We start from the raw sequence: 13,817 nt of genomic DNA, 5'->3' as shown, positions 1-13,817 counted from the left end.
CATCGTCTTTGGTCTGGCTCCGCTTTGAGCTGGGGCTTTAAGCATCCATTTCCGAGCTTTGTTTTTATTTGTTGTTGTTGGTTTTTTTCTTTTCCAAAACTAAAATGCGCTGCGGTGCCCCTTCCCATCCCCCTTTGACTGCGATGCGAACGGCAGGAGCACCCCCAGCGATGCTCCCCCCCTCCACCCCCACCCCGCCTAGCAGCAGGCAGAGCCAGCTCTTCCCGACAGCTTAAATTCGCTGCCTATTTTTAAATACATGGGAACTGCCATCAGCGCAGCGCATCGTGGGAATACAGATTGTAAATCGGGTTTTAAGAAGTCTCGGGTGGTATCTTGGCGAGAGAAGCTGTACAGGGTTTTCTCTGTTAACATCACAGTGCACTGAACCGTTATTAATAAAATAGCTCTCGAGGTTAAAGTGGGAGAAGGAAATCTCATAGGGGGAAGCTGGAGTTTAAGGTTCAAGCTTTGTAGTCCTATATATATGTATATATATATATATGTGTGTAGAGACATATATATATATATATGCATGTTTTTTCAAAACGTTTTATTAGGAAAGCTATACCAGACGCGTCACTGTACAATGATTAAACATTACCTTTACAATTTATAGCCACTTGAAATTACAGAATAAATATAAGCACATCGTTGTACCTCGGTGTGTGCGTGTGCATGGGCGTGGGTATGAGAGAAAACATTAAAAAGAGCTTCCTACAAAGCTGTTAGTGACAGGTGCCCAGTAGCTTGTTGGGTTTTTTGTTGTTGTTTTTTCTTTTTTTTTTTTTCCTATATATTTGCATGTTGCTTTTAGTAGGAAAGTGCGGATGTCCTCCAAAAAACCATGGCGTCACGACGAAGCGTCACCGCGCGTCCCCGAGGGGTGTGCCACGTGGGGACATCCCGGGGCTGCGGTCCCGCACCGCTGGGGGGGGATGGGGGTCGCGTGGTGGGGCGGCGGGGTGGTGGTGCGGGTGTGTGCGTGCGAGGGAGGGAGAGAGACACGAGTGAGACATTCGAGCAAGACCCTCCCCTCCCTTCCCTCTTGCAGTTTCCAGGCATGCAGCAAACTGCGCTCGTTTGCTTCTTTGCAATTTTTTTTTTGTTTGTTTGTTTTCTTTAAATAAATGTACAGAATTCTGTGCCATGATGGGCAAGAAGGAAGCAAGCCACAAAATGCCACCTTCCCTCCCCCCTCCCGTCCGAGGGAAAATAGAGAGGGAGTTCACTGCAAAGAAAAACTGAAAAAAAAAAACTGAAAAAAAAAAGAAAGAAAAAGGGGGGAAAAAAATGAAAAATTAAAAAAAAACACACATGGAATTTACTTAATCAGGATCAATACAAAGATCCCCGATAATAATAATAATAATAATAATATACCTTAGACATGGCACAGTCAAAAGTCTCAGTTTCAGTATAAAAAAATAATGATTGATTAACATCTGCTGGCAAAAGTCTGCGAAGGCACTTGGTCGATTAATGATCTGAGAACGGCCCCCCCCGCGCGCACATCTGGCGGGGGGTGCACAGCTGGATCCTCGATCGCATGCGGCGGGGCCGGGCGGGCGGCGGGGCGGCTCAGAACCGGTACGTGGTCTTCTCCAGGACTTCGAGGTAATCCGGCTTGGTTTGGAGTTTGGCCCTTAACTCGAGGTATTCGCTTGTGGGGGTTTGGTGGTCTGAGAAGCCCTTTCCGGCCGCGAAAAGAAGGGTTTCCTTGAGCCTGGCGTCCTGCTGCAGGTCCGGGTATTGCATGCCAGGAGGGTGCACGTGCAGTTCCTTCAGCTTGGGCACGGTGCCGTACAGGCAGTCCACGAAGCCCACGGCGCACGGCGGCCGCTCGCGGTCCCTCGGGGCCCCCCCGCCGCCTCCGCCGCCGCCGCACCCCCCCGCCGCCACCCCACCGGGCGCTCCGGGGCCCGCCGCCAGCCCTCCGCCCGCGGGGTGCTGGGGATGGACGGCGACGATGGTGTTGAGCTGCGAGCTGGACACCGCCAGGCTCCACTCCTGCTCCTTCTCCAGCAACGTGCGGTAGTTGGTCCCCGCTTCCTGCGCGGCTCCGGCGGCGGCAGCAGCGTGGGAGAAGCGCTCGCCGCCGCCCCGCAGCAGCTCGGCCGCCTCCCCGCCGCCTCCCCCCGCCGCCTCGTCGTCCTCCTCCTCCTCCCGCGGCTTGTAGATGGGGTTGTTGCACATCTGGGTCACCGGGTGCGGGATGTAGTCGTAGACGTGGCCCGCCGGGGGCGCCTTCTCCGGGGACCGCTCCCCACCGCCGCCCCCTCCTCCTCCTCCTCCTCCTCCTCCTCCTCCGCCTTCCTCGCAGAGCCGCGGGCACCGCAGCGGCACTCCGCCCAGGTCGACCGCCTCCGCCCTCGGGCCGCGGAACGGCAGCTTCCTCCGGCGGCGGCGGAGAACGAAGGCGAAGAGCCCGGCGGCCACCAGCACGGCGGAGAAGAAGAGGACGAGGAGGCTGAGGATGAGGACGGACAGCGGCACGGCGGCTCCGGGAGGGGGAAGCTCGTAGGCGGCGGCGCCGGTGGCGGCGGGCGGAGGAGGGGCGGCGGCGGCAGGGGTCGAAGCGGCGGCGGCGGCGGGGCGGAGGGCGGCGGGGCAGAGAGCCGCCAGCTCCAGGGCGCGGAGATCGCGGCGGGCCAAGCGCTCGGGGCTGGCGCACAGCACCTCGCCCACCACGCTGACCGAGCTGAGGGCCTCCAGCCACTGTTTGAGCGGCACCAGCTCGCAGGTGCAGTCCCAAGGGTTGAGCTTCAGGTCGATCTGAACGATGGCGTGAAGATGCTCCAGCACGCCGGCCACCGGCAGAGCCAAGAAGTGGTTGTTGCGAAGGTTGAGCCGGGCCAGCGAAGTGCCGGCGAAGGCGTCGGTGGGCAGGGTGCGCAGCAGGTTGTCGTTGAGGAAGAGAAGCTTCAGGTTGGGCATGAGGCTGAAGGCCGCCGGCTGGATTTCCCTGATCACGTTGTACTCGAAGTACAGGTAATGCAAGCTCTGCAGGCCCCGAAACATGCCCGGGGTGAGCCGCTCGATGTCGTTGCCGTTCAGGTAGAGGCTCTTGAGATTGGGCAGGTTGATAAAAGCCCCGTCCTGCACGTAGGAGATCCGGTTGTTCCCCAGGTGTAAGAGATCCAAAGAGGAAAAATTCCAGAAATCGGAGCGGTAGATTTTCTGGATCAAATTCCCGCTCAGGTACAGCTTTTTGGCGTTCAGGGGCCTGGGCAGGAGCTCGGAGATGTTGTGGAAGCCCCGCTCCTTGCAGTTGACCGTCAGGCCCAGGTCATTGATGTGCAAGCTGCAGGAGCAGCCGGTGGGGCAGATGATGGGGATGGGGGGCCGGGTCTGGTAGGCGGCCACGGGCGGCTGGTTGGGCCCAGGGTACAGCCCGCGGGGCGTTGGGGGCGGCCGGGGCGCCCGGGGCTGCTTGGTGGGCTTGGGCTGCTTGTTGGACGTTTTGTACTCAACCGAGGAAGCGGTGAAATGGAAGGAGGACAGCATGGAGGAGGGCTTGGTGGGCCACGCGTTCTCCTTGCTGGAGGACAGCTGGGGGATCCCCAGGCTGGCTTCCACCTCGGAGTCGGACAGCATGGGGCAGAGCTTGCTCCGCTTGATTTCCCGCAGGTCCTTGCCGTGGAAGTGGAAGGGGGTCTCGCAGGTGATGTCCCCCACCAAGGCGGTGTAGGGGATGCGCTCCAGCCAGCTCTTCAGCTGCACGATCTCACATGTGCAGTTCCACGGGTTCTCCTCCAGCTGAATCTCCATCAGGCTCCTGCCAATGTGGTCCAACATCCCGCGGTACGAGAGCACTTTCAACCTGTTCCCGCGCAAGTCCAAGTGGGTTAAGGACACCGACTTAAATAGGTTGGTGGGAAGCATGGGGATGAGATTGTCATTTAGGATAAGGACCCTCAATTTACTTAGGTTTCGAAACGCCCCGCTTTCAATCCTCTTAATGACATTGTAATCTGCCTGCAGATATTCCAGACTTTCCAAACCCAGGAAAGTGTCGTTTCTGAAAATGTCCAATTTGTTCTCGTGCAAATACAACCTCTTCAGGACCCGGAGCCCGTTAAAAGCCCCCGTCTGAATGTCCTGCAGTGCATTGTTCCCAAGGTTAATGGACACAGCATTGTTCAAGTGAAGAAAACTGTTGGTGTACAATTTCCTCATGGAATTCCTCTGCAGGTAAAGTTTAAAAGGTCTCGACCAAGACTCTGTTATCTGACTAATATTTATAAATCCCTTGTTGTCGCAATGTATATGGAAAAGGCTCTCCTTGACTTCACAGTAGCATGGATCGAAGCAGGGCTCATCCAGTTCCTCCGAGTCCTCTATCAAGGGAATGGGTGTAGTCCATGCTAGAGCAATTGTGCTTAGAAGAATTATCCACCACATCCTTCCTCTGTGAAGCGTCTCTGCCGAGGAAGGTTTCATCATTTGCGGGTGTTTACAAAACTGCAATGGGAAACAAAATGCAGATTTTCAGTATTCCTGTCCTGCCCCGCTCCGTGTACTGAGCCCCTACTTGCCACACTTGTGTCAGACTCCTGGAAAGTTCAGCAGTGCTTGGCTGGATGTTCACAACACGCTCTAAGGGTGTCAGATGTGCGAGCCTTGCCCTGATTTATACCTAAGAGATGTTAAATGTTTAATCACGCGATATCAGCCTCCCTCCGCCCCTCTCCCCCCCCCCCCCCCCCCTCCCCCTGCGGGAAGTGCCACCTATATAACGAGGAGAGCACATGTGGACCCTACAGCAACACGAGCACACAGCCAGGACGTGTTGCATCTCTGTGTACGTTCCACCACGGCACACGGCTACACGTCGCTGGAACTTGTTTGCAAGGCTGAGAGCCATCATCTCCCTCACGGATAAAGGGATATCTCACACCGGTGGGATTCTCCGCTGTCGCACTACAGCTCCCATCCGTGCAAAGTCCCAAAGTTTTGGGAAATTTTCCCAAATTTCAGCCCTTCAGTCTTTCTCCCTGCCAGCTTTGTGTATTCTGGAGGTAAGTCGGGAGCAACGCGAGGTTTGCTGATGTCCCTGCCAGAATGGTTCCCTTCCGGCACCCCCACAAACCAGCAAATGGTTAACAACCCTGTTCTGAAGGAAAACGTTCCCCATCCGAACACAACCACGAATTATTGCAGCTGGGAAATTATGGGATAAATACATACCACATATTAGTCATTTTAGCTGATTAAAGCATTTAGAGATGATTAATCTTGCTAAAGCACATGCCCATGCGATCAGCAGATCTAAGGGGAAGTGACAGCTCCGAGGCACCCAGGATGGAGCGCTCAGCCTGCCTCGGGGTAGGCTGTTCTGTGCCCCAGCACCAAGCAGGAGACCCGGTTAGAAAGCTGAAAGTGGAAGAGAAAATGCCTTGGCACTTACCAGCCGGTAAATTATCTATCCTACTATATGCGCTTCCGAATGAAGGCACCGTTCTTCTCCAATCAGATGAAAATAATACTGTACTAATGAGATGCAGCTCCTTTAACATACGGTCTCCCCCTTCCTCTCACCCGATATTTTAAATGTATGGGCACAAAGCGATGCTAAGGGCGGCGTGAATAGCGGCGGTGCTGCAGCCTTGAATCCCCGAAATGCCCATTGGAATTATTCGGAGCGATCACTGCTTTTAATCTTAATCTCCCAACAGAAAAGGTCCTTTTTGCCTTCCACGCGTGAGAACTAGAACGTTTTGCCCCCCGTCCCCAAACTTAAGAGCAGAAAGAGGCGTTTAGGGGAGAGAAATAAGAAAAGAGAAGAAATCCTTCGGATCAACTTGCAAATGAAACCCTCCCCTGTGGGAAAGAGATGGTTGGAAGGATGAAAAGAGAAATACCCTCCGCAATTAAAGCCAGCATCTAATTGGGGAGAAGGGAGAGAGATGGGAGCTCTATTGCAGTATCAGTCTCTCCATCTCCTTTGCAAATTATTAGCTACTTAAGTTCTTTCTCTTCTGCGAGAGCTATAATAAAATAATAATAATAATAATAATAAATAAGGAGGGTTATTATATCTCCTTTTGGGGAGAGGGGGGTGTCTCTGACCCTACGCGGAAACAAAAGGATCCAGAAAGCCGTACTTACCGGTCTGCAGGAGAGATTTTAGCACATCGTTAGAGGAAAAGGAAAGAAAAAAAGGGGGGGAAGAGGGGGAAAAAAGCCCGAGTTTAAAGCTTGCTGTTCCCTCAGCCTCTCCCTCTGCCTCTCTCCCTCTCTCCACTCCTGCTGAAGCTGAGGCAAAAGGGAAAAAAAAAAAAAAAAAAAAAAGAGCCGAGCCTGCGACGTGCTGGGAATGCAATGAGCCCCTCAATGATCTTCTTTAGGATGCAGAGCTGCTGTTTGGCACACTCAATGGAGGAGGGAGCGGAGGGGCTGCTGCAGGCTCCGCCGCCGCCTTCACTGGGCAGAGCAGAGCGGGAGCGCCGGGGCGAGGCGGTGTCGGATGCGCTCCTTCCCGGGTGTGTGCGGTGCGTGTGCGTGTGCGTGTGTGTGTGTGTGTGTGTGTGTGTGCGCGGCGCTGCCCTGGATCAGGCTTTTCCACGTCATGAAAATGAGCTTCAAGAAGGGGGAACAAATGAAGGGGGCGCGCTTGGCACCAGGTCGGGGGCGCGCATTTGGGAAGCCCTGACTATACATTTTTTTTTTCCTCCTGCCTTTTTTCTTTTTCTTTTTTTTTTTTTTTTTTTTGTAAGAGGGAAGGAGGGAGCTGTCGGCGGAGAGGAAGTGGGAAATGAGCAGATGGGGGAGGAAAAAAAGAAGAAAAAAAAAAAAAGCGAGAGGAAAAAGCCGCCGGGATGGGTCACAGTTGGCACACCTCGCCTCTTTTAAATAATAATAATAATAATCCATCCCTGACGGAAATCAGAGATGCCGACTGCGGGGCTGCGGTGGGAAGGGCAGAGCTGTCCCGGCTCGGCCGCTCCGCCCCGCTCCGCTCCCCGCGCAGCGCCCGCTGCTCCCCGCGCTGCTGCCCGTCCCGCTGCGTCCAACCCCGCAGCTTCTCCAGGACCCAGCAACCCCCCTTCTTCCCTCCCTGCGAGGAAGCAAAGCCCAAAACCTGACGGCGGAGGACACCCGGCATCTCTCGCATCCTTCCTCTCAGCGCAGACGGGGCGCGTTCCCCTCCGCGGAGTTTGCGCGGAGGCGAAAGGGCCGGCACCTGGCTGCCTTGGGGAGCCGCAGGCAGGTAAAGGGGCTGCGGGGCTGGGAGGGGGCAGCGGCCCGCGGAGGATCCGCGGAAGGGAGCTCAGCGGGAGCTTTGCGCGAGTCCGCCCGGAGCTGAAAGTCGAGCGATGAACGGAAGGGACCGCGGGCTGTGCCCTCCCCAGGTGGCACCCGCGGGTCCTCGTCGAGATAGGTCAGGTCAGGGACGCGGCACTCGATGTCCCCTGCATTCCTGACGTCCCTTCTGTCCCCGGTGACTCCTCCGTCCCCGGTGCCTCCCGCATCCCCACCGCCCGCACCCGGGCACACGCAGCCCCTCTTTAGCCCCGCGTCCATCCCTCTTGAACCCAAACTCCCCTTCTCCAGAGCTCGGCCGGGAGAACACTTAACTGCACCCGCGGTTCGGCATCGCGAAGTTGTCGGGAGGAGCTGCGGCGGCTGCGGGGAGCGCCTGGGGGTCCTCCCATCGCCCCACCGCGCTCTCCGCGGACAGGAGCGCAGCTTCCGCGCCCGCGGCCGGGCACCATGTTCGCCAGGCTCCTCCGCTCTCCTTCTCCGGTGCAATATGGACGCGGCGCTCCCTCTTAATTAAAGTGCTGCATCATCCGTTTGGGTGATGCGGGAGAGCTGTGGGGTACCGGCAGGCAGCGTGCACCTGGCACCCCTTAAAAAAAAAAAAAAGAAAGAAAAGGGGGGGGGGGGGGAGAAATGGGGCGGGGAAAAAGGGGCAAATCGCAGCCGTTTGGTCCTTCTCAGCCGGCTGTGAGAGGCGACCTCTTCACCCCCCGCTTTCGGGGGCCCGAGGAGCTGTACCGCCCGCCCTGACCTTGCATCGCCGCTTCCCCGAAGTGCAACTTTCCCCACCCTCCCCCCTCCCCACCCTCCCCATCTCGGCAGAGCGTCTGCCTCCGAGTTTGGGAGCTCTGAGTGGCGAAATGGGGGCGGCGGGGCCGGGGGTGCCCCTCTGCTTTCCGGCCCCGCTCCCACCGCCCCCATTCGGCTCTCAGCTCCCGGAGTTTGGGGGTGGGGGGCGGGCATCAGCTCCCCTGCCATCATCTGCGGGTGTGCAGAGGGAGGATGTGAGAGCTGGCCGTGCTGGATAACCTATGCATGTCCCCTGGTACCCATGTCCCCCGATGTCCCCCCGGGTACAATCCAGACACGGCCCCAGGCCATTGGCCCCCCCGCACGCTGCCCTTCCCCCCCCTATCCCGGCAGCTCCCAGCTTTTGCCTCCGCTGATTTTGTCAGCAGAGTGCTAGGATCATGCTAGTGGGGGGGGGGGGGAGGTGACTGGCAGGAGCTCTGGCTCAGGGTATGGCACTGATGTAACCGAGAACGGGACATCACTCAGTTATTAATAATAATTATTATTATTGGCAAGTGAGCTGTTTCCTTGCAAAAAGCCATCGTGGAGCAGTGCAGTTGGTGAAGATGTGGGAGTGAGGCCCTCAGGTGCCTTCCTGTCTGACTCTGTGCAGCCTCTGCCGTCATCCCTGAAATTCACCTTTATCCCCTCTGAAAAAAATAAGGGAGAGAAAAGTCCCAGACAACTTTAGTGACAAATTAGACAAGGATACTTGAACAGTTATTGTGCCTTTATGAAGGTGTCATTACAGCTTTCCAATTCCACCGGAGGCGACCATTCCCCCCACTGCAGTCATTGCAACGCAGTCATTTAATGCCTCATTCAATCTGCAGTGTAAACCAACTCGTTCCTTCTCTAATAGAAGTGGCGATGTTTGAGAGAAAGAAGGAGTTTTCCACCAAGGCTCTGTCTGTCCACAGAGAAATATTCTGGTCGTTAATAGTCCCTTCTGTCTTGGGCAACGCATGGTAAGGGCAAAAGCAATAAATAGAGCAAGGACAAGGGAAACTCTGTTGTAATTATTACAGATGGGAGCTGTTTACTGGCTCTCTGTATTTTGCTAAAGCTGGGAGGTTCTGGCTGTCTGTGTTGCGAGGATTTCATACTGGCAGGGCCTGGGCTCTGGCTGCTCTCCTGCCCCTAAGCCCCATGGCAGCTCCATGTGCCAGTGGGTTCCCTAGTCTGGTGGCCTCTCTTGCATCCCCATGGGATTTCTATGTGCCTGGTGTGTTAAGATAAGTACTGTTAAAATTGAGATCACCTTTCTCTTTTTTTTTTCCTCTTTTTTTTTTGTTATTATTATTATTTATTTTTATTTTATTTTATAAGACAACCTGGCCAAAGTTCTTAGCTTTTTGGATGATGCGTTGTATAAATTGAGCAGTGTCGGTGTCTTTGAAAATGCTGACAGTGGGAAATCAGAATGGAGCCCCACAGCAGTCAGTGGAACAGCTCTCAAGGCTCAGCTTCTTTTCCCTCTCTCCTGCTTAGTTCGTGTATCAAACAGAGAGACGGACAGAGAAAATAATGAGTGGAATTTCCCTGCAGAGCTCGTTTGGGGGATGACAGTTCTGTTGAAATCTGCATCACGTTGTCCCAGTTTTTTGGGGAGCTCTTGCCCTCTGTCATGCCAGTGGCTCGGCCTCGTGGCCACAGGAGCTGTGACACACCTAGGGCTGTCCTGTGCCCCACCGTCAGCACAAGGTTCCGCCACCCACTGCAGGAATGGGTTCAGCCAAAGCTCTGACCCTGTCCTCGCTACCAGAGGAGCTGCAGAAGGCCCCAAGTCACCCTCAACCCACAGTGAGCTGCTCAGCCAACGTCTGGCTTCTTTTCCTTCGTGAAGAAAGTGACATGCTGTATAGGAATAGACAGGACAGATCATCTGAACTGCAAAAGCAGTTGTTGAATATGGAGGAAATGTGAGAATTTTTAAGCGGTCTTTTCCAGCTGGGATCCTTCAATTTCATTGAGAGAGAGCCTCTTATGTTGAACTGCTGCTCCCAGCCACAGTTTTTACTATTAACCTCTTTACCAACTATATATTACCCTGTGGAATAGCAGTTGATGTTTACAAGGCCATACACCATGTAACTGATGCATGCAGCATATCATTTTTACACAAAGTTAAGAAACAATAGCACACCGAGCTCAGTGTTCACACAGTACTTCCAATGCCAAGTTTGGGGCTGCTGTAAGCTCAATGGAAGGACACCTGGGTTGGACAGAAGGCCCAGCCATGCCCTTGTTAACAACATATGTGTAATTGGTTTTCACTCTTGGGAATTTTTTTCAGCAGATAGGTTTTGCCCAGCATTTGATTCTATGAGTAAATATTAAACGGAAAGGATGAAAGAACCACTGGATAGTATTAAAATAGAACAGCAAATACCAGCAAGCCACGAGTGCAGTATTTTCAGTGGATTGTTATTAAAAATAAAAGAGAAAGGTGGGCAAAAAAAAAAAAGGGAGATTTTCATGGACAAAATTGACAGTTGTGGTATCCTCACCAGATCCTGACATTTCAAGATCAGTTTTTATCTAATGATTCAACAGCCTTAAATATTTCTTTCCAGTAAATCAGGCACGGCTACAGCTATTTTCCCACCTCAGACACGTAAGCCCACATTTATTATTTTTTTTCTCTAAGCGTGCTGATATTTATTATAGCCAGTGTCAAAAAAGTTCGTACTCCATTTATATATGAGCTTCTCTTTGGCCTTTATTAGGATGATGTACAGCTGTGGTTAGGCATGCACAGCTCCTCTGACAGCAGACGGGATTTCATATGTGGATCAAAGGTAGAATAATTCCCCAAGGGCGTGTCCTCCGTCCGAGCCAGAGTTATGAGCTCTGCTCCAGCACAGAGTGGGAGCTCCTTCAGCTCCTCCAAGTCGCTTGGCACCCATCAGCTGCTCTTTCCTTCATGCTGACGGGCTGCAATATTGTTAAGTTCTTCTTTTCAGTGGAGTTATTTTTTAACCTGGCAGCACAAATACAGGTTCTGATGTCCTAAATGGGGCTGCATGCAGACCATGTGAAGGGCCGACACGGGCCTGTGGGCATGGTTTCTTCATCTCTCCATCCACATCCTTAAGACCCCAAAGGAAGGACACAGAGACTCGGAGGACAGCTGCTACCTCCCTCTCATACAAAAAAAAAAAAAAAAAAAAATCTCAGATAATGCAAAAACTAAGGGAACTTTCATGGCCAGGCTGGATGGGACCCTGTGCAGCCTGATCCAGTGCTTGACTAGCAGTCAGCAACCAGCCCACGGCACAGGGTTGGAACTGGATGATCTCTGAAGTTCCTTCCAACCCAAGCTGTTCTGTGATGCCATGTATTCCAGAATAATCATTCGGGATTATTTTTACATGGATGCACTCTGCATGTAAACTTTTCCTTTTGCACTCACTAGCTTGCTTTCGTGGTTTCCTTCTCACCTTTTGGGCAATCTTCTGTGCATCCCAGGTCCTTTATTTTGCCTGGACACGTGAAAATGGAGATAACAGCATACACTGTAAGCAACAGCACGGATTTTCAGGGCATCCGGATTTAGAGTTGCCAGAATTAGAAACATGAGCCCGCCGAGATCAGGCTAGGGCAATTCCCCAGTTCTGGGCCATAAAGCCAATCAATTTAAAGTGTAATAGAAGCCACTATTACTGCACCGGATTCCGTGTGAAGGAAGGCACTTATCGCTCATTTGGAAAGAAAAGCTCATATTCCAAATTGCTTTTCAGATCAGGTTTGATCCTACTTTTAGTGATGTCAGCAGTGACACTCTTGCTCAGCCCCGCAGTGCCAGAATTTTCCATTTGCTGTTCGCTGCTCTCCCCCTCTCTTCCCTTGCTGTACTCCTGTCAGCACCACCCCTTTGCTTTTCCCTGGCGAGGACAGTTGGGACTCAGAGATAGACCTTATCTCCCAGCTCAGAGGCAGCAGGATGGATCGTCATCTTAATCTCTTAGAGGAAGCAGTTCAACAGTCATGGAGGAGATGGTGAGAAGGATGTCTGCTCTGCTCTTGCATACTTTGCTCTCCTATTTTTCTGCTGCTGCTCACACAAGTCTTCTAGTTACCCCTTGCTGTTAACAAGAGGTGATCTTTCATCCTCAGTGTGCTCTGCTATGAAGACCAAGGCGAGCTGAATTGGTTTGGTTTCAGTTAGGTGTAATAGAAGCTGTGCACTAATGTAAGTCTAGAAATGTCAAAAGACCCTAATTTAAATTCTTGGACCTTTTCTAACACGTAAAACCACGCGCCATAATACTTGGGCTTCTAGCACAGGATGCATTAACACATTAGCATGCTCTTAAGATATTATTTTTATCACACTGATGTTATTAGATTGAGAGAAACGGAACCAGCAGAAGTACCTACCCTGAGTGCAGCTCAGCCCCTGGCTCCAAGCTGACAAGCTGAGGGGATGTTGTCCAGCATTCCCATCCTAGCAAAGGACGCTGCTGCCCTTCTGGAAATTGATTTTTTTGGCAATGAAAACAGGCATCCAAACAGAATAGTGAGGCTGTCCCTTAGGTGCAGTCCCCCATTTCTTTGTCCTAATTAAAGCAGAACTGTGTTGTACAAGAGAAAAAAAAACAAAAACAAAAAAAAAAAACAAGGCAAACATCCTCTTTTCACATTTTGAATACCACAACAGGTCTTCTCCGTTTAATCTTTTATGTCATGCTGAATTTCTTTTTCAAGGAACAGGGAACCAACCTTTTTGATCACTACTTCCAGACAGTCATTAAAGGCAGACGTACAAGAAGGATCGCAGGTCAAGAAAGCCTGACCTGTGAGGGAGGAGCACATTAGGAATGTTCCAAACACAAGAGCAGAAGAAGCATGATGATACTTCTGAATTATATATGAAAAATAAAGGGTATATTTTGTTCTCTACAAGTGGCGTCAGAGAGAGTACAAGAAACTGGTCTTAATTTGTAGCTAGTAAGCTTCATTTCAAATATTAGGAAAAAGGTTTCTGATGGCAAGGATGGAAAAGTTATACCAGGAGCATCAGAGCTTGGGATGGGTTATTCCCTGAGCATCGCCCCAGACCCATGCTTCTGTGGTGGTTCATGTTGAGCAACGCATTGTGTGTGACTGTACACCGTGATCCTTAAAATATATCTTTCTATACTCATTAAACACAGTAAGAAATGTAATTAAAAATAGTTTTGTAATTAGATCCTGGTAGAAACAACGGCATAAAAAACAAATGTGACAGAGCTGATGCTTTCTAGGTCATCAGGATACGCGTGGATAAGCCATATACATAGCACCATATATCCAACTTCTGAACTCATGGAAATTGGCTCAAGTGGAAATCTTGGAAGCCTATATACTTATCTATTGATATATTTCTGTATGGATACACAGATACACATGTGCATACCTTGGTTTTGTCTGTCTTTAACATTTCAAGGTTTAGGGATTTGATCTTCCATTCGGTTTTGGCCTTCATGCACCATTCCTCTATCTCCAGTTGGTGAACTGGGCACAAGCAGCAGCTTCTGAGGTGGTCACCTTCCTGAAGCTGGAGTTTTAGGAAAAGTCTCTACGAGAAGATCTACAAACAGTGCTGAGCTATAAAGACAAATCTTAGCTCATCACTTAAGAAGGACAGAACTGTGGCACAGTGTAAAACCCATAACCACACTCAGTGTCTCCCAGCCACTTTTATACCTTTAAACAGCAGCAGTCTCAAAGAGAGCAAGGAGTTTCCTTTTAGCTATTGATTTAACCAGGCTTAA

General features: G+C 51.8%; 1 protein-coding gene across 1 annotated transcript; it reads right to left on the bottom strand.

Moving 5' to 3' along the window:
* Window positions 1-1,292: 1,292 nt before the first annotated feature.
* SLITRK3 (SLIT and NTRK like family member 3) lies at window positions 1,293-4,479 on the bottom strand. The gene has a single exon (XM_065748111.1). The coding sequence runs from the start codon at window positions 4,444-4,446 to the stop codon at window positions 1,582-1,584; it is 2,865 nt and encodes a 954-aa protein (XP_065604183.1). The 5' UTR covers window positions 4,447-4,479; the 3' UTR covers window positions 1,293-1,581.
* Between the last annotated feature and the right edge of the window lie 9,338 nt (window positions 4,480-13,817).

The sequence above is a fragment of the Cyrtonyx montezumae genome, unplaced genomic scaffold, assembly GCF_038088225.1.
Source record: "Cyrtonyx montezumae isolate F1298 unplaced genomic scaffold, pur_monq_1.0 scaffold_5, whole genome shotgun sequence".
NCBI lineage: Eukaryota > Metazoa > Chordata > Aves > Galliformes > Odontophoridae > Cyrtonyx > Cyrtonyx montezumae.
This window is presented reverse-complemented; position numbering and strand designations above follow the sequence as displayed.

Bases quoted from the DNA above. Each gene is read 5' to 3' on its own strand.
- SLITRK3 (XM_065748111.1), bottom strand. From the start codon at position 4,446: ATGATGAAACCTTCCTCGGCAGAGACGCTTCACAGAGGAAGGATGTGG.